At 34.4% G+C, this 20,988-nt stretch overlaps 1 protein-coding gene across 1 annotated transcript; it reads left to right on the top strand.

The window, feature by feature from the left end:
• Positions 1 to 10,528: 10,528 nt before the first annotated feature.
• LOC131078552 (sulfate transporter 3.1) lies at positions 10,529 to 16,318 on the top strand. Its single transcript, XM_059209839.1, has 14 exons — positions 10,529 to 11,287; positions 11,424 to 11,472; positions 12,154 to 12,361; positions 12,974 to 13,145; positions 13,241 to 13,306; positions 13,415 to 13,528; positions 13,726 to 13,842; positions 13,929 to 14,055; positions 14,182 to 14,468; positions 14,626 to 14,816; positions 15,032 to 15,111; positions 15,445 to 15,521; positions 15,732 to 15,940; positions 16,017 to 16,318. The coding sequence occupies exons 1-14, from the start codon at positions 10,970 to 10,972 to the stop codon at positions 16,141 to 16,143; spliced, it is 2,142 nt and encodes a 713-aa protein (XP_059065822.1). The 5' UTR covers positions 10,529 to 10,969; the 3' UTR covers positions 16,144 to 16,318.
• The last annotated feature ends 4,670 nt before the right edge of the window (positions 16,319 to 20,988 follow it).

The following is a 20,988-nucleotide window of genomic DNA, read 5'->3' as shown; positions in this document are numbered from 1 at the left end:
TATCATATTTGGAGGCAATGATGACATGAGTGATGACTTCGCAAATGAGATGAAAAGTGAATTTGAAATGTCTCTAGTAGGAGAGATAAAATTATTCATAGGTTTGCAAATTCATCAAATGAAGAGTGGTATTTTTATCACACAGTCTAAGTATGTGAAAGAGGTATTGAAGACATTTGGAATGAGTGGTTGTAAACCAGTTGGGACACTAATGGTTACAGGTTGTCAACTGTCTAAGGAGGATGATGCCACATCTGTTGGTGAAAAGGAGTACAAATCAATGATAGGTAAACTTCATTATGTTGTTCACAATAGACTGGATATTGCTCATGCAGTTGCTTTAGTTGCCAGATTTTAGAAGAATCCAAAGGAGACACACTTGATAGCAACTAAAAGGATATTCAGATATTTGAAAGGTACTATTGACTATGGATTATGGTATCCATATGCAGGTAATTTTGATTTGAAGGTTTATACAGGTGCAGCCTTGGTAAGTAATGTTGATGATAGGAAGATCACAACTGGTGGTGCATTCTTTCTTGGAGGAAGACTTATATCTTGGAGCAGCAAGAAGCAGAGTTGTAAATCATAGTCCACTGCTGAAGCTAAATATGTTGTAGTGTATATGAATTGTACCTAGACAATCTAGATGAAACACATTCTGGAAGGATTCAAGCTGAAGATTACATAACCAATAAAGATTTTATGTGGCAACACCAGTGAAATAAATATTTCAAAGAACCCGATGTTGCATGCTGGAACCAAGCATATTGAGCTGAAATATCATTTATTGAGAGAGAAAGTGCAGAGTAAAGATGTGTTACTGGAGCATGTATCTACTAAGGAGCAGCTAGCAAATATCTTTACTAAACCTCTACCTAAGAGTACTTTTGAGTATCTTAGAGGTCAGCTAGGGGTTGTTCCCCTACATGAGGTCAATTGAGCAAATATGGAATACATTAGTCCCATAGCTAATTAAAGAATCTTGAAGAAGGATTGGTGTAGAGTGGAGTTATTCCATAGGGGGAGCATCAAGTTGCAGATTATTGATATAGAATAGTGAAGTATGACATTGCATGTTTTACTTTCACATTGGCATTGTTGTCAAAGGGGGAGAAGAACTATATGATTATGGACAGAAGAATTTTATGATTGATAGAGAAAAGATCTATAGCCAGTTACCAGTTGAAGACATAGAGACTCAGATGAAGGAAAGTACATGGTAAAATCTAAACCAAGATTCCTATACCTGTGTATTTGCATTGCTCTCAATCATCACAATCAAGGGTATTGATACTTGTATTGCCATCAATGCCAAAGGGGGAGATTATTGGCATTTGCATGAAGATTGCATTGATGAACTAATTGTGTTGTCATTGATGTCAATTATAACTGGTAATGATATTGTTATGATGTTGTTTTGCAACTAGTAGGTGAGCTAGTGAAGGAAACCGATATTACTTGAGAAGTAGTGAGATCATCCGGTAACCCTACATGTTGATGTGCTAAACCCTAACCAATGGAGCTTGGTGAATCGGTTGTATTTTGTGGGTATTCATCCCCACCGTCATCCCATTGGGTTTCTACGTCAAAATCATTGTGTCAAGTGGTGAATATTTTTGTGGTTATGTTTGCTATGGTTAATTTGCTTAACTGCTAAATCCACTTAGATATGATAAGATGACTGATAGTAATCTGAAATGTGCTTTTACTATTGTTAGTAAAGTATTTGAATGTTTTTGTTAAAAGGTTTTGAGAGTTTTAGAGCTATTATACTGTTATTATGTTATGACAGTCAATCGGTATACTTGACAGTGATATTGCAATTTGTAGTTCAGTGTTTGAACTAGTTAGTTCTAAGATAGACTTGTGAGATTGTTATTGAGGTTGGTAAAAGATTAGTCAGTTTTCCATCTATTGATTCACCCCTTCTCCCCCTCTTAGTATTTGTTTGGAGCCTTATTTGATTCATCATACCATCAAAAACTTAGTAAATTGAATGGGTAGAATAATTGGTATGTTACAAAGTTAATGGAGGAACTATCACGAACATAGGTATTTATCTAGGATGTGCATATGGTGAGAATATTGTCTTAATCCTAATTGAAAATATCTATAATGCATAGCTCTCTCAAATCGATATCCTAAGATGTCTAGACCTACACTTGAAATTCAGGACCGGATTCATAAGTTATCAAAGGGCATATAAAATGAAAGAGAAGCTATGAGTTCCCATTTGATGCATCACACTCTAAATGACCTATTGAATTTCTCATTGAATCAAATGCAAGGAAATGGAAGAAATCCTTATTATAGCTGAGGAGACACCATAAGGCTCCACCTTTCCAAATTACCAAGGTAAGTCGACCAAACCTCTTCCTTTTTGATGAAATTCTCTAGCACAAAATCTTCAATGAATGCTATGAGTAAAACAATGTTAGATGGCCTATTATGTTGATTGATATATTATGATATCCTGTAATTTCTTTACCTTTAATATACCATCATATGCTTTCACAACATTGTATATGAAATATATCTCCATCATAAAAATAAGACTTAAATTTAAACAAACCCAATTTTATTTAATTATTTCCATTTCAAATACGATTTCCAATTCAAGTGGTTTATATTACTTTTTAACATTCATATTGCCTAAATGCACCTCATGAAACCTTACATAATTTTTTTTGTCATAATAAAGTGATAGTATACATCTATGTTGATTTTTTTTGAAATTTTTTTTCACAAATGAAATGTCTATATTCTTAGATTATATTGTTGATTATTAAAAAATTTTCTTCAAAATTATTACAATAAAACTCTTTATTACTATATATGAATATTATATACTTTCAAATTTGATATCTCTCTCTACACACACATATATATTGATTTTTTTTGAAAATATTGTTTGACAAATGAAATGTCTATATTCTTAGATTTGGATATTATCTCATTTTCATTATTAAAAATTTTGCTTCAAATTCATTTCAATAATTTAACTATTTATTAATATTTATGAATATTATATACTTTCAAATTTTGTCTGCATACATATATGTTGATTTAAAAAAAAAAAATTGTTTGACAAATGAAATGCATATATTCTTAGATTAGAATATTATCTCATTTTCATTATTAAAACTTTTGCTTCAATTTCATTACAATAAATAATTTTTTTGATGAATAGAGCATTACCATTAATAATTTAAAAGTACACTATTCACAAAAAAGGTTGGAGAATAAAAAATCACTCCACAAGAGTCACTTGGCTTGAGCTTGGAAAACTAGCTACAAAGGAAAATAATCAGCCATCAAGCAACTAATGTAGCCCGCAAAAGGTGGTAGATCATGATCATCCTTCGGACCCCATACATTAGCGAGTTCAGGAGCAGGGTTTCATATTCAATCGTAGTCTCCTTCCTAGCCAGGGAGATGGTGAGAGAAAGTCAGGGGAACCCTTTAGATGAGATGGGCCACCTAGAATCTGCATCGGAAGTTGGCAAGCTAGAACCACCAGGAGGTGCAAAAGTAGCTCCACCCATAAGCCACCCAGAAGTAGGAGCACCCTACGGAGGAGAAGCCAAGCGGTGATGTGAAACATCTCTTTCCCCACCAAACTGGTAGCAGGGGGCCAGGGAACAAGGAGTGCACGAGTGGCGGGCAGAAGAACTATGATCATGTCGCCTGCCTTGGGATGAAGAACGGTCACTAAAAATAGAAGGGTCCAATGGGATTTTGGAAACTATATAAGGGGCATTACCCTAGTAGTCTAGAAGCACTTGCAAGTGGGTCACCTCAAGCACCACTTTATTTGCTTGAACTTGAATCTACAACATTACATTATTACATATACATGCTTTAGCATAAAGAGAAACATTTCTAGAGAGTTGTGAGGAAATAAGGCATCATTTCTAACTTTCTATAGAGTGAAGAGAATTTCCATCTTGAAAGCATGCCATATCTGCATGAATTTGAAGGAAACCTAGGAGAATCTCCTAGCAAAACCATATGCTAGGAAAAAGGTTTAGGCCGAATGAAATCATGAATCCAAACCCATAATTGTTGGGCTTTTCTGTAATACCAAAGTAGATGTATGAAAGTTTTGGGTTACCCACAAAAAAGGACATCGAGGATCTTGCACCCCTAGATGCCTGAGATGAGAACCTAAGGGAAAGCCTTGGAAAAGAATACAGTGGGTGAAATGGGCCACTTTGGGTTCAGAAATGTCAGTCCAAATAACGTGAAATCTGTGTTGCCATGTGGCTTGAGAAGATTGAAAATGCCACCAAAGATTCAAAGAAGGAACCATTGGAAAATGATGCATGAGCCAATGGTAACCCAATTTGGGCATGTAATTACATAAAGGGGTGTTGGGAAACCAATGCCAATCTTTCCACCAAGGCCTAACAAGATGAATGTGAAGTTTGTGTAGCATATTCAAAGGTAGAGCTAACACAATAAGATAAAATGTCTTTCAATTTGGTCAGCTGAGACGGAACTGGACTTGTAAGTCCTCCCAAGTGTGAAGATTCATAATAGATCGAGAAAAAAGGTCACGTGGAGTGCAAATGCCATGCTTATGAAAGTGTAGAGCATGAACTCTAGGATTACGCATCAGGGGAATCCCCTGAACTTGTATGAGTGGTAACCACCAAATATTATGCTGGTTAAAAGAGAGGCCATCTCAAAAACTAGCCCCATCCCAAAAGCCACAGCTTGATAGCCTTCCAAGCTTGACATATTCTTTTAGCAACAAAAGTCCGTTAAATTTGCACAACATCTTTCATCACCAAAAGGGTATGAAAACCAGTGCCCTTCCAAGCAGGCTTGTTGATATGATGGCTAGAATAAATGTAGTGTTTGAGAAGAATTTTTCAGGCATCATTACCAAATAGGGCTCTAATAACCCATTTGGCACACAAGGCAAGACCTTGCTTTTGAGTTGAAAGAAGACCTAGTCCTCCAAAGTCCCTAGGGAGGCAACAATATTCCTAGGCAACTCTGTGAAAGTCACTATTGTCAACCCTAGAGGCCCACAAAAAGTCACGTAGAATATTTTCAAGCTTGTTGTAAGAAGCTTTAAATGAGGCCCAATAAGAAGAATAAAAAATATGAGTAGCAGAAAGAACCTTAGAACAAATCTAGAATTTACTAGCCAAAGAGAGAGGCTTGGTAATCCAGTAAGAAAGATTTTTCTCAATTTTAACCAAGACAACATTCTAGAGATCAACATCAGAAACCTTGGAATGCAAAGGGAATACCCAAAAATTGAAATATTTTCTCATGCTGGATCCACTTCCACCCATACTGGAGAATATGGGTGGGGGAGGAAGAAAAGATTGCCGATAACATTGGGTCTTGTGCCATTGAACTACTGACCTAGAAGCCAAACAAAAAGTGTCAAGGTAATGAAGAGTTGCCTGAATGTTGTTTTCTTGTTCAATAAAATTAAGAAAGGAATCATCCGCAAAGTGGCCATTGACAAATTGAGAAGGTGACCCAGGCAAGGAAATTCCCTTAATGCGACTGGCCAAGATAGCAAAAGCCAATGCAAGTAGCCAAAACCTTCAACAGTAAGAACATACAAAGAAGGAGCTAAAAGACAACCCTGGCGTATGGATTTGAATAATCCAAAGGCATCAAATTGGTGCCCATTAATAGTGATGCAAGCGAAAGCATCCCCAAAAAGCATACGCATAGACTGATGAATCGAGGTCCAAACCTTAAGGCATTGAGCATTGCTAAGATGAAGGGCCACTCAATGCGATCATAGGCCTTAGCCAAATCAATTTTAACAAAAATGATGTTATCTTTGGAGCACCTTGCCCATTCCATGTCTTCCTAGATGATAATAATATTGTCCAAGATGAATCTAGACTTGATAAAACTAGTTTGCTCTAGGCTAACAATCTTTGGAAGATGCCTAATCTTGAGAGGAAGGTCTTTGGCAATGATCTTGTAAGAAACATTAAGGAAAGTAATGGGCTGCCAATTGTAGATATCTTCAGGATCCCCATTCTTAGGTATGAATATAATATTCCCTTTTGTTAATAATTTGACCCAAAGATTGAGAATGGAAAGCTTTGAGATAAACCTTATATAGTTCAGAACTAACACAATGCCAAAGAGCCTTGTAAAACTCACAAGGGAAGCCATCGCAACCAGGGGCTTTGTCATCTGCCATAGAAAAGACAGCTTCCTTGAGATCCTCAAGGGTAAGTTGTTGATCACAAAAGGCCTTCTGAGAAATAGAAAGCTAGGAAGGAATAACATCAAGACATTCCTTTAGAGCTTGTTCATGTATAGGGGAATTTTCCTATGCTGTGAAAACCTTCTCATAATGTTTGACAAAATCTTGAAGAATATCTGAAAGCTCAGAGAGCACCAAATGACCCTCTTTGATGTTTTTGATACAAGGGGAAGAGTGTCATGCTCTAAGAGCCAAAAAAAACTCTTTGGAGGTGTAATCTCCAACTTTGAGCCAATGAAGATGGGCTTTAATCTGAGCTCCTTTGGTAGCATAGTTATCAACAATCTATTTTTGATGGTGGAGTTGGGCAATCTAAACCTGCAAAGCAAGGCTAAACAGGTTACTAGCCAAAGCCTCAATGACAGAATGCAAATCCCTAGTGGTCAACTCATAGGACTGTTAATGGTACATAGCCAACTGCCTACCATAAATGTGGAGAAATTGCATTGTGTGTTGGATGGCATCATTCCACCACGTAATCCAACCAGTGAATTGAATAAGATGGCTTTCAAGATTCTACACTCTTTAGATATGAGCCAACATGGGTGGATGAATCAACAAAGAAGTGCATTTTAGAGGTTCATACATGACTCAGTTGCCACTCAATGGGATAATGCTCTAACAAAGTGACCTCAGCAAGTGGAAGAACTAATAAATATTGATTTTCTAAAAAAGAGAAAAAATATTGCGTCGAGATCATGGCACGATGAATGAATTTAAAAACTTTGTTCAGGCCAGCCTTGTAATAACACCAAGTGTGTCAAACACCATGAGGATGGCAGTGGTTAGTGTTGGGGTCGAAAAGACCCAATTTATTGTGCATTTAAAACCAGGCTTCCCGTGCACCAGTCGTCCATCAAAAAGGAAAAACACCTTCTTTGTCAGAGGCCACTTAAACCATATTAAAATCCCCACACATAGCCCAAGTAGTAGGTGGCAAGGAATCAACTATCCACTACTACAAGTGTGATCTTTCAAAAACATCATTTGGAGCATAAACATTAATGATCCCAAAAGAATGATTGTCAACTGACAAGAGGACACACACCACTCTTTGAGTGGGATCCGACCCATGAGCCACAATAGAAGAATTCCAACGTGGCAAGGTGAGAGTGATAACACCTCGACCAACTTCATGTCCTGTAGCAAAAACTAGGCCATTTGGCCATATCACACGACATGCAACAAAAAGCATGAAGCCTGCAATTTTAATCTCCTGAAGACAAAAACATCGATACCAAGATATTTTTGTCTAGTAACCCACACAAAATACTTCCTGGCGAGGTTAGTTAGACCTCAGACATTCCATGACATAAAATTCATCATTCAAAATCATGCATGCTATCCTTGTCCACAAGAGAGGAGAATTGGCTAAAAGCTAGGGTAAGAATCACTTAGAATTACCCTATGTTTTTTTGGAATTTCATCACCACCCACCTCTCACCCAGAAGTGCTGCAAGAGTGGATCAATGTGGATGGTTGAGAAGTGATAGCTAAAGTGGCTTGAGGGGCCTAGATCCACATAGAGCGGGAAACACCCTTAGCCAAATTTGTCCCCTGATCATAAGGGTTGGAAACCTCAGGCAGTGTTTTTGATTGCGATTGAGCTGGTTCCTATACTAGTGGTTGTGAAGCAACAACATTATCTTATTTTGAAGCAAAATCCATGGTGTGCTTGCCTTTATGAACCATAATTCTCCAACCCTCTTCGTTTTAAGAACCCTTTGAAGAACGGGGAGGAGCAACCTTCTTAGAAGGTTGTTTTGGCTTAGGAATAGCGAGCGGACAATCTTTAATCTTATGATTAGTGGATTGGCACCAATAACATGTGCTAGGTAAATTCAAATAAAACACTTACTAGGAGAAACATTGACCACCAACTTGAATAGCAATGGTCTCTTTAAGGTCATGCGACAAATCAACTTAAACACAAACCCTTTTTTGAGGATGAGCATGAAAAAATGGTTTCATTCCATGTAGACCACCTTGCCAAGAGTTTGGGCAATAGTTTGTAGGAATGACTAACAAGGTAAGGGAAGACCAGGAAACTCAACTCAGACGGGGACCTTAAGTTTTTACTCATCAAAGACTATAAAGTCTCGTGACCAAGGCTAAAAAACAAGCAAGGATGACCAGACATACCAAGGCCCATTCTTGAGGATACCCTCAAGATGGAATGGGTTGGAAAAATGGAACAAAATTATCATTTTGTGAGATTCTAGATGCCATCAAGCTAGACCCCATGAGGGGCTCATGGGCCCAAGCTTTGGTAACCCAATCATGCAACATGCTTTCAAGAGGAATCCTCTCCACAAAATATCCTATCAAAGTATACTTTTCAAGCCAATCACATGCACTATCAAAATCTTGCAATGACAAAACAACATCAAGGGTATCAAAAATTTTACCTCATGAAAAAATTTCAGGACAAAACTTCTGAGGCTGCTTGTTCGGAGGTGCCATGATCTCTCGATGCTAAAACACCAACACTAGCATCAACTGCTGAATTGAGGTTGTCTGGAGCCATATTAAGGCCTAAACTCTTGTAGTAAATGCAATATGACGAATAAAAATGCAAGGCTTCAAACAAACAATATAGTGATACAAACAAACAACCAAACCCTAGCAGAGCTCATTCCCACTTTCCATCACAATAAATACTTTGAATAAATATTTTACATAAATTTTGTAAAATATTAATATGCTAGTTATTTGTAATTTGATAAAAAGACATAAATAATTAAAATAAATTCTCCACAATGCCACACCTTAACCAACACAATGAGCCCCAATTTTAACCTTAATTCTAATTAACAATATATGATATTTTTTTAAATATATATATAAACAAGTGCCACTTAGTGGCTAGTTCTTGTCATATTATAGTAATAGTAATAAATTTAATTTAATAAGTATGTTTTGAGAATATTTTGATTTAAGAATATGTATGATTGTTTGAAGTAGCTGCTTGGTATTGTATTTGTAAATTGTGCTAAGGTGAGATAATAAGGTTGATATTGTATATTTTGAATTAAAAATAGTTAATACAATTTAAATTGTAATTGTCAGTTTTAAATTGATTTTATAAGGTGTATAATTTTAAAATTATAATTTTAATTAGATTGAAAATTATAATTATAATTAAACTAGTTTATTATAATAATATATTATTGAGAAGGATGTTGCGTTTGTTAGATTGAGTCTATTATTTTTTATATGAGTAAGTCAAATATATTCCTGAATTACTACATTGTTGATTATAAAATTAAAATAAATTAAAATAACAAAAACTTAAAAAGTGATAAGTTAATGGAATAAAATATATTAAAAATATTTATTAAAAAATATATACAATAAAATGATTTTAAATAAATTTAACATGAGTAGTTTAGTGAAAAAATATATTGTGCAAGGTTTTTTATGCTTTTTATGTTTGTTTATCATTTCACTGTTGTAGTAATATGATGAAACTATGTTTACAAGAAATTTAATACAAAATAAAGATAAATATTACTATTCTTATATATATTTTTTAATTATTATATTATTAATATATTATAATTATATTGTAATATTATTGTATAAAATTTTATATATGTATCATTGTTATGTTGTTTAATATTGTAATAGAAGTAATAAATGCAATAAGATAAGTATATATAAAATAAAAATAAAAATTGTCAATGTAATTGTAACTTTGAATTATATACATTCTAGGTTAAAATTATATGTATTGTCATTTGATTTTGATTTTGATTTTAAGCAATGATGTTGTATTAAAAAGTGTAAGATGCATTGTAATATTATTCAATTATATTCCAAACATTGAACAAAATTATATTTGTGCGTAAACCTAATTCAAGAATGTATTTGTGTCTACATCAAAAATGTTTGTGAAAAAACAATTGAATAATAACTAGTTAATGAAAATTAGATGCAATAAAATAAACTATTGATTGATTGATTATTTTATATATATATATATATATATATATATGATATTAAAAAAGGGTTTACCATCATGATTTTTTTTCATGAACGTTGCAACTTCTTTTGTTATTAAGAGCTAATACAAAAGTTTTAAAAGTTTTATGCTATCTATAAAGGTTTAGCAGAATCAGCACTGAAGAATAGGAAAACTATCTATAACCGTCAACCCAATGGACCGAACGAACCACCCTAGAGAATAGGGAGAATGACAAGGATTTTGTGTCTAACTGCTCCGCAGAATAGAAACTTTCCCACAAAAAATCTTAGTGGTTAAAAAAGTTCTAAAGCAATGGCTTATGTTGTTTTAAGCTAGGTAGGTTATGTTAATGCCCACCGCATCAGAAATCCAGCCTTTTTATGGCATGGAGTATGGAAGAAAGGAAAGGCCTATCCAGATGTGAAGATGAATGCATAGAAGTTAATTTGATTGCAGAAGAGGTTCCCTATTTGAACTGTGGCAGATGGCCTTTTACTGACTTGGGGACCTCTTTCCACCATAAAGAAGGCCTTATCAAGACCGAGCATACAAAAGCCTTGGAGCCAAGTGTATTCCTGCACCTCTGATTCACCATTTGTCATTGATTCATCACTATAAAAAGAGCCTGCACTTCCTGTATCTCTGATTCTCAATTAAATTATCCAGAACAATATATCTGATCAGGTATAGTTGAGTTATAGATAAAAACCCAGAGAAAAAAAGTTAGAGATTAGGTGAGTGCAAATATGAGTGTCTCTGAGGAAGGAGTTCATGCTTTTGGGTGTTCTGGTGTTGTTGGAGGTGATATTGAGATGTCTTCTGTTCACAGAGTTAGTATCAGGCCTCCAGAAAGGATGCTGAAATCTGTTAGGGACTCTTTAAAAGAGACCCTTTTCCCTGATGATCCCTTCAAACAGTTTAAGAACCAGCCTGCCAAAAGAAAGTTTTTGCTGGGAGTTCGATATTTTTTTCCAATTCTTGAATGGGCCCCCAGATATTCCCTGAAGCTTTTCAGGTCGGATCTTATCTCTGGTATAACCATAGCCAGCCTTGCAATACCACAGGCAAGGCAACTAACTCCATGCCCATTTCAGATTAAAGTGCTTTGATTGTAGTTGTTTAATAGAAATTTGTTTAAAATAGATGTATACTTGGTTGAAATCAATATAAGTTCTGTGAAATATATAATGGGTCTTGCAGGGTATAAGTTATGCAAAGCTAGCCAATCTTCCTCCTATCGTTGGGCTCTGTGAGTAGGCTTTTGATTATCCTTTACTATGGTTGAGTTACACTCTGCTTCTTTTAATCTGTTACAGATGTTTCAGTGTTGTTAGGGAGTTTCGTTACTGGGCCAGATACGTGGCTGGTGGAAATTAAGTAGTTTGTTGCAATGTGCCATTTTTTATTTATTTTGGTTTGTTAAATGACTCTGTCATAGAGATTATTTATAAAGGATTCTTCTTTGCCATGCATGGATGCTGGAATTGGAATTTTCTATGCAGGTATAAAAGAGTCTTTGACAAAGACAGTTTATTTGTATTTAATAATTAGAGTAAAAATTAGAATATAATCAAATTAATTTTATTTTTTAATTTAATTATTAAATATAAGTAAACTGTCTTATCAAGATCCATAGATGTCTGATTAATTTTGAAATAATATAATTATTAAATACAAATAAACTATCTTATCAAAACTCATAAATGATTGGTTAATTTTGAAATAATATAAAAAAATACTAAAATGTTACATGAAACTTTCCTCACTTATCTTTTTTGTTTCACTTTTTCACATATACCATATGGTTTTACCTTCTTGATATGGTTTTTACAAGTATATCATGGAATTACATAGGATTTACAGTTTTATGAATTACATGGTGTGACTGTAAATTCTAATGCCTAGATAATGGGTATTTATATTTATGCAGATTCTTGCTTTGTTCCACCATTGATATATGCAGTTTTTGGGAGCTCAAGGGACATTGCATTGGGAACAGTGGCCATTGCATCAATTATTTTAGGCTCATCACTTTCCAAGGTGGTCTCCCCAACAGAAGACCCAGAGCTTTATTTCCACTTGGCCTTGACTACAACCTTGTTTGCTGGAATTTTCGAAGCAGGCATGGGCATTTTCAGGTTGTTATAGCTGTCTAATATTTTGCAATAATGCCACCTTCAAATCATTTCTGTCTCTTTACTTGATTCTGTCTTCTTATGTAAACCGATAGCATGTATGACAGTGCACCCAGTATGCTGGATTGACACTGCCCATTTCATTGGCTAGGACATTTACAGTACACTTTTAAGAGTATAATTCAATGGGCTGAACAGGCTGAACAGTCTGAACAGTTTATCTAATTTCCGAGATATCTGATTTGTGACCAGAGAATTGCATTTAGTGATACTTAAATCTATTTTAATAATGCCACCTTCAAATAATTTCTGTCTCTGTACTTGATTCTGTCTTTTTATGTAAACTGATAGCATGTATGACAGTGCACCCAGTATGCTGGATTGACACTTCCCATTTCATTGGCTAGGACAGTACACTTTTAAGAGTATAATTCAATGGGCTGAACAGTTTCTCTAATTTCCGAGAAATCTGAGTTGTGACCAGAAAATTGCATTGACTGAATGCTTAAAACTATTTTAATATTGTCTAGGCAAGCTATAAGCAGTTGGGTTCAAACCCAGTTGCTGGGTTTGTTCTCTTAGGTGTGTGTTACATGGTTTCTGGTTGTTTTGCAGGTTGGGATTCATCATAGACTTTCTGTCACATCCAACTATAGTAGGTTTTATGGGTGGAACTGCTACAGTTGTATCTCTTCAACAGCTAAAAGGTGTTCTTGGGCTCAAGAATTTTACTAAAGAGACAGACATAGTGTCTGTTATGCGTTCAATATGGGGACAAACTGACAAGGCAAGTTTTTGTGCAATAAACAAGGAAAAAATGATTATTTTGGGGGCAAAGTACGTTACTAACTTCTTTTATTGTCGTGATGTATTCACATGCAGTGGCAATGGGAGACCATAGTGCTTGGAATAATATTTCTCTGCTTTTTACTCGTCGCTCGTTACATTGTCAGTACCGTAATACAGCTTTCTGATTTCTTTTTCTTTTTCTGTTTGCATTATTGACTAAAGTTTGATTTGTGTTACTTGCTTTTCTTTAATTGTGGGATCTGACAGAGTAAGAGGAGAAGCAGACTATTCTGGATTTCTGCACTTGCTCCTCTAACATGTGTAATTGTTGGCACCTTGGTGGCCTTTGCTACACATGCTGAGAAAAGGGGTGTTGACATTGTATGTGCTGACATGACCTATTAGTCTGTTGTATTCTCTTCATTGTACAAAACTCAAGGCTATGATGTGGCTTAAATATTGCCATTTTTAGTTCAATAGTGAGAGTATAGTTCTGATGGTTTGGTTCAATTTTGCATCTGATTTTATGATTTTTTAATATATCTATTACACCTAACGTTTGAGTCTGATTTGAACAGGTTGGTCACTTGAAAAGTGGCTTAAACCCAGTGACTATCAGTGACTTTGTCTTTGATGGAAAATATCTGAAGACTGTAGTACAAACAGCACTGATAAGTGGGCTTGTCACACTCAGTGTAAGCGTTACTCCTCTGTACTTGTTGTTACTTATAATTGATTCATTTGTCTACACTTAAGGCTGATCTGAGTGACATAAAAACAGGAAGGAATAGCAATTGGTAGAAGTTTCGGATTGATTAATAACTACCATATTGATGGCAATAAAGAGATGATTGCCATTGGCATGATGAACATTATAGGTCCCTGTTTCTCTTGTTACCTCACAACGGGTAAGTCTCTTTGCTTCTTGTTTGGTTGAGCTACTAAGAAGTTAGGATTTGAATTTATTATGGCACTAAAGTTTTGTATTTTAGTACTGAATGAGACTTAGATTACGATGCATGAGCTTTGTGCAGGTGTCTTTTCAAGGTCAGCTGTGAACTTCAATGCTGGCTGCAAGACAGTAGTATCAAACATTGTGATGGCCATTGGAGTGATGTTAACTCTTCTCTTCTTGACTCCGCTCTTTCACTACACTCCCCTTGTAGTCCTGTCATCCATTATAATCTCAGCCATGCTTGGGTTAATTGATATAGCAGGAGCTTATCATCTCTGGCAGGTGGACAAAATTGATTTCTTAGTCTGCATGGGAGCTTTTTTTGGAGTGGTCTTTGGAGATATTGAAATTGGTCTTATCACAGCGGTATGTTGATAATATTTATTATTTCTTTGCTGGGGACCTATGAAAAATGAAGTATACATTTGTTTCCACATGGATGTTTTGGACTTTGAAGAAAACTGATGAAATAATTAATGAGGTGCTCGCTTTACTCAATAAGGCTTAAATCCTTCCACTGCAGGTGGTCATTTCTATCTTGAGATTGATACTGAACGTTTCAAGGCCTCGTACTGTAGCTCTTGGAAATATCCCGAACACCACAATATACAGAGATACTGAGCAGTATACAGATGCCACAAGGGTTCCAGGAATTATCATTCTACGCATTGATTCTCCAATATATTTTGCCAACTCAAACTACTTGAGAGAAAGGTAAGTTACCTATTAATTAATCGAACATTATAAGTATCATCTTAAAGAATTAATTTGCTTAAATACTTTTTTGAATTATTCACAGTGATCAGTTTTTCACTGGTAAATAAAACATTTCACTTGCTCGTACACATTTCAATTTTCAAACATTGTATTTATAGATCAAATGGCCATTTCACACATAGTTAAATGCCATAATCTGCTATCGAACACAGGCTAATGAGATGGATAGAGGATGAAAAGGATCTTCGGGTTAATGAAGATATATTACACTATGTTATTCTGGATATGTCCTGTAAGTTGAGAAAGGCCACCCATTTCTTTTACTTGCAGAAATTTCTTTATTTGTAATCATCCCATGAAAAGGCTTTGATGTGCAGAGGAATCAATTGCAGTAATTTGATATTTAGTGTCATGTGGGTCAGATTTAAACATCATATTTTAAGTTTTGATTTGTTTAGATGGTTCATATGAAATTACATTTTTCAATAAGATTCTCGTATTAATCTAATTTTCGATGAACCATCTAAACAAATCAAAATTTAAAATGTATTATTTAAACCAAACCATATCATCCATTTATCCTAAAATTCAAATAAACCTATGCACTCTGTTTTCATTCATGAAGCTGTGCCCAACATTGACACCAGTGGAATAAGAATGTTGCAAGAGCTTAAGAAGAACCTTGATAACAAACATCTTCAGGTAACTAGAGATTATGATTCCTTTTGTTAAATTTAATTTTCAATTTATATATCAATTGTACTAGGTTAATGGAATTACATGAGGAACATATTCTTTATTTGAAAGTTGGTAAATAAAAAAACAAATTATACTTAAAAGTTAGAATACTTGAAGGAGAAATCTATCTATATAAAATCATAATTTACTAAGTTGAGCTTATATGGGTTTCAGCTAGCATTGGCCAACCCTGGTGTGGGTTTGATGGAAAAATTCATCAAGGCAAAGTTCACTGAATTTCTGGGACAAAACTGGTTGTTTCTCACAATTTCTGAGGGTGTGACAATCTGCAATTCCTTTATAAATGATTGTAAATCGGATATCGATGATAATAACGAGGGCGGTGACAAAGATGAATTAAATGTCCATTACACGGCAGCAAGGTGAGTGGTGAAGCTTAATCTATATGCTCAAGAAATATTATTTGAGAGTTCTTAGTTTTTCTTTGTCTATTTGAAGACAAGAAAGAAAGCCAGTTGAGATAACAAGGCACTCCAAAGCATGGCATTCAATTTCCATCACACTTACCAGAAGCTCAGAAAATTTGCAATGTCACTGTCATATAAAAATGCCTAGCTGGTTTTAAGAGTTAGAGAAGGCTTATAACTTCAAAGATGCCCGGTCTTTTTGTTTCATAATCTATATTCTTGGGAATCAAATGGAAGAAATCCAGTTTGTTCAACTCAATGCACCAAATTGTGTCTCATTTCATCAAAAATGATACCATTTTAGGCGATGACAGTAAATGATTTTTGGTTGTACGCTCATGTTTATTTTGATGCCTTTGAATTATGCTATTTCATAGATTAAGTGAATTATGTGTATCATGAGTCATGTGAAGCACTAAAAACATTCTTAAGGAAAGATGAGATAGATCTTGTAATCTATTATGAACCAACTTAAAAAAGTAAAGTATCATGCATATCTTCATAACGAAGAAATTAAGTAACTCAAATCTCAATATCCATCAAATCAAGTGACCTTGGGTAGTTCTTTAATAATATTTTTATCATCGTAATGATGAACCAACCGTCAATGGAAAAAGAGTCACTAAGGACATGCAAAGAAGACTCAACATCATTAGGGATAACACTGTTATGAATTTCACATTATAATAATAATTTCTAAGTTCATAATAAAATATATGATTGTAAGAAGGGATGCACTTAAAGGTAGGCAAATATTATATGGCAATACAAATTATGTAAAAAAATAAACTGAATTCATTTAGAATGGATGCAAAAGTAATAATAAGTTCCACAAAATATTGAAAGTGAGATATATATTGAAACAAGGAATACATGGAGCATAATAAACCGTCATTTGACACCATCATCTATATAAATAGACATAACATCTTCAAGGATCAATGGGTTAGAATTAACATTTGTGTGCGAACACATTGAAATCATTAAAATGGGCAATGTATATCATCCATAGATATTGGTTTAGGAAAACCCATATTGAATAAAAGGATTATGGTTTGTAGGGTAAAGGATAACCTAGGGAAAAGATCTACATGGTGCAAGAATATTGGATTTGTTAGATTAGAAGGTTACATGTTCAAGAGGAAATCAAATCATAATCTTGTCTAATTTTATCTTGCAATGTGATTGAAATAAATTATGGTATTTGGAATGTTGTGAAAATGTACAACTTAAAACTAAAATTTGAGTTTGAAAATTTGAGTTTGAACTTATAATCAAAAAGTTATGATGGATATGCGTAGTGATTTCTCTACCTATAGACTAGATCAACTTGTGTTATCTAGTGCAATGTGGGAAACCTAGCACTATATTGTTGACATATGTATGACCTACTCTTTAAATATTATATCTACTTTGAATTTCCTCATGAAATTTGAAGTATAGTCAGACATGCCCCAAGATAAAGGAAATGATCCTTGGATTTATTAGTTTAATTTAGGTCACTAATAAAGAAACATGTATATGCAAATATATAGGAATAATGAATTGAAGTGATGTAGTGCTTAAGTGCATAATCTATCTTCAAATAACTTGAATCAATTTTTGAAGTGATTTTTTGCTTACTCTTTCACTTGAAAGTGACTTGAGAGATATCCTTAAATACATTTTCATAGTTACTAATTTAATTAATTTGACATATGATCCTTGCAAGATACAAATACTTTGTTAAATGAACAAATTCTAGGCATGTAAACCGTTTTAGTTTGGAGGAATAGGTCATATCATGTGGCCTAGGCTGTGCTATGTGGTTTAGTCGAAGGTGGTAATAATTTTGTAGAATGTGAAATAGTAAAGGCTAGGCTATTAGAAGTGGTATAAATCAAGTTATGGACATAGAGTATGACCTAATTTAGGTTCTAAATACATAAAATAAAGTGTCATGACTATACATTTTTGACGTATAAAAATGGCATAAAATAAAGATGTAAAAGTGCAAGGCATGCACTTTAATCTTTTTCTCCCCTCTACTCTCTATGTGTGAATCTACATCAATCATGCACTTTAGAGTAAATGTGTAGTTTAAATTGTAAGCACTCATGACATACGGATGTCCTACATAAGTATGGATGGTGTCTCACTATTTTAATGTAACTTCTATGATTGATTTTTTAGCTATACTTGCATTAAGTGTTATCGCTAAAATACATCATTATCATTTGGAGGGGCAAAAGGTGTAAAATGAAAAATTGAGGAAATATGTGAAACTTGGAAAAATATTTCGCAAGCTCATAGTTTTGAAGATATTAAAGTTTTTATTTTTGAAGGGTGCAATGAAAGGTTTAAATTTAATTTCGAGGACTTTAGAACTTCCAAAATTTCCTAAAATGAGTTGTAAAAGGGAGGAACACGTGGTGATGTGTTTTTTGACATGTCATAGAGCATCTAGAATGGAGATAAGGTCAGATCTACTTTATTGGGTGGTTTTAGCCCATGGTTTTGTAATACCGTTTGATGGTTTCATATATTGTATCTCTTGTATATGAGGTGCATGAGATAGAGGTTGTGTGTGAGAGTCTTATGGCTATTGAATTAGCTTTGAGCCTCTGATTAGTGGTACTCCTGTGAAGAGCTTGCTCTACAAGTATATTGTAATCTGTTGTTGATTGTTGAATAATAGATTGAGTTGCTTTTGGAGTGTGGGGATTTTCTCCCGAAAGGGTTTTCCCCACGTAAATCACTCTATTGTTGTGTTGTGGTATTCATGATATTATATTTATTTTTGTTAAGTTTCTATAACTGTTGTAATGATTTGTAAACTTTTTGCATTACTGTCCTCTCAAGTTTAGTGTAGGAAGTTATTCCACTACTTAACTTCCTTACAGATATTTTGTCCATGGGTTATTTTTACCATGGGTTATTTTTGTCTTGGGTTATTATGACCCTAGGATATTTTGTCGTTGGGTTAGTGTATGGGCTATTGTTTCTAAGGTTATTTTGGCTAGGTTATTATGTCCAGATACCCCCAACAAGAATATATACATGTATATAACATTTAATGGTATGTTTTTTTCTTATACTTTAAGTTATATTTCATGTACATATTGGCAGGATGTTTGAGAGTGATTTCAAATCTCTAGGAATTATAGCTAGTAAGATCCTATCAACATTCTCTAACTCTATCTATCTTACTCTCTTTATCTCTCTTGAACTCTAGACCTATTTCTCTCTATCCCTCTTCCTTTGTCCTTTTTCCACCTCTCTCTATCTTAGTCTCTCATCTCTCTCCCAAGATCTAACCTCACCTCCCTAACTATTTCTCTCACCCTTCCCTCTATACTATATGTCTCCTCTCTCTCTTTACACACCTCCCCCCACTTCCTCTCTACTTCTATTTATTTAGGTCTCTCACCTATATATCTCTCCCCTCTCTAGGTTCTTTCCCACCCTCTACACCTTTCTCCTTGCCTCCCTACCCCTCTTTCTCTTTTTGTGAACTTATCTATCTCCCTAAACTATCCACCTCTCCCCTCTCTAGGTTTTTCTACCTCTCCCTTCCTCCCTCCTTAGACCTCTCTTTCTCTCTCTCTCTAGGTCATCATCTCTCCCTATCTTGTATAGGGTCTACGTAATAATGTGTATGTTATAAGGTTTAGGGTTGTGGGTTGTGGATATAGAATTTAGGGTACAAGATTGATGGTATAGATGTTAGGGTGCATAGTGTTTATGGTATTTCTTGTATTGATACTTCCCTCTATTTCTCCTTTTCCCCCCCTCTCTCTCTTCCCTCTCACCTCTCTCTCTCCTCTATAGGTCTCTCCCTCCCTTTCTTCGCCTCTCCCTCTCTATCTACCACTCCCTCCTTACCGCCATTTCTATCACTAACTCATTTAAGGTCAAGATCCAACAAAATTTTCCAACGAAAGTGAATTAATTTATTGTTTTGTCGGGCACCTTTCAATTTTATGTGAGATTTTAATTTTTTAAAATTGGTCCCCGACGTTCTTTGAAATTTCGATGAACAAGAATGTTCGTCGCTAGTTCGATGATATTCTGACAAACGCTTAAATTCAACCTATTTTCAACAGGTATATATGGTTAGTGCCACCTTAATTTATGGTCGATAGATGGGTATATAGTTTGATGCCCTAGTCGATTGTTCTAATATGTTTAATTACAGACCTATTTGATGATTCCAATTGGCACTTGAGGTTGACACAATATTGTGAGTAATCCTAACATTCCTTTACAGTCACTTGATAAGGAATTTTTATGTTGTTTTAGTCTCTGATTTGAAGGCCACTGTCAAATTGTCCCAAAAACAGTGACAATTACAGTTTGGAAGTTTTCTTTTGGGGTGAACTCACAATAATGGTTCCCACTTTTTTGCCACTTTTGACACTGAGATGTACATTTTTAAAATAATCTTCAACTTCCGAGAACTATAACTTTTAAACTATTAAAAATTTGAAGATGATGTAAATTAGTGATTTCTAGCATTTTGTTTGTAGATTCTATATACATTTGTTTCAAATTTTTTTGAAAGATTTTTTAAAAAATTTCCCATCTCTCTCGAAAAGTAGTTTTTTACAACAAACTACATTTTTTAAGAGTGATGTGCCTCCCGAAACGCATAACTTTTTTTCTATAAATGATAAAAACTCAATTCTTTCGAATTTTGGTTTGTAACATCAATATCCAGGGCTTGCATTTGGTTTTATAGTGATATGTTCAATATTTTTCATTTTATAAAGTTTTGAAATCCGACTAGTCATAATTCAAACATAGGTTTACGTTTGAACACATAACTTGTTCTATATAAATCCAAATTCAATTTTTTTTTTTTTGTTAGAAAGAAGACATCAATACCAAGGGCATAGATATTTTTCAGAATTTTTTTGAATTAGTTTCTTATTTTTCCCAATGCATTGAACAGAGAAGTTCATGTTCGGTGAAAAACCAATTTTTAATAAAATTAAAAAATCAAGAACATAATAAATTCAAAA

This window comes from Cryptomeria japonica, chromosome 8, assembly GCF_030272615.1.
Source record: "Cryptomeria japonica chromosome 8, Sugi_1.0, whole genome shotgun sequence".
Taxonomy (NCBI): Eukaryota; Viridiplantae; Streptophyta; class Pinopsida; order Cupressales; family Cupressaceae; genus Cryptomeria; species Cryptomeria japonica.
Note: the sequence above shows the minus strand (reverse complement) of the source record. Positions and strands in the feature narration are given on the sequence as shown.

What these genes read in the sequence shown, in the direction of transcription:
- LOC131078552 (XM_059209839.1), top strand. Translation starts at nt 10,970, where the DNA reads ATGAGTGTCTCTGAGGAAGGAGTTCATGCTTTTGGGTGTTCTGGTGTT. An exon ending in TACTCGTCGCTCGTTACATT is followed by an intron (nt 13,307 to 13,414) that starts GTCAGTACCGTA and finishes GGGATCTGACAG; the next exon opens with AGTAAGAGGAGAAGCAGACT. An exon ending in AGAAAAGGGGTGTTGACATT is followed by an intron (nt 13,529 to 13,725) that starts GTATGTGCTGAC and finishes TGATTTGAACAG; the next exon opens with GTTGGTCACTTGAAAAGTGG.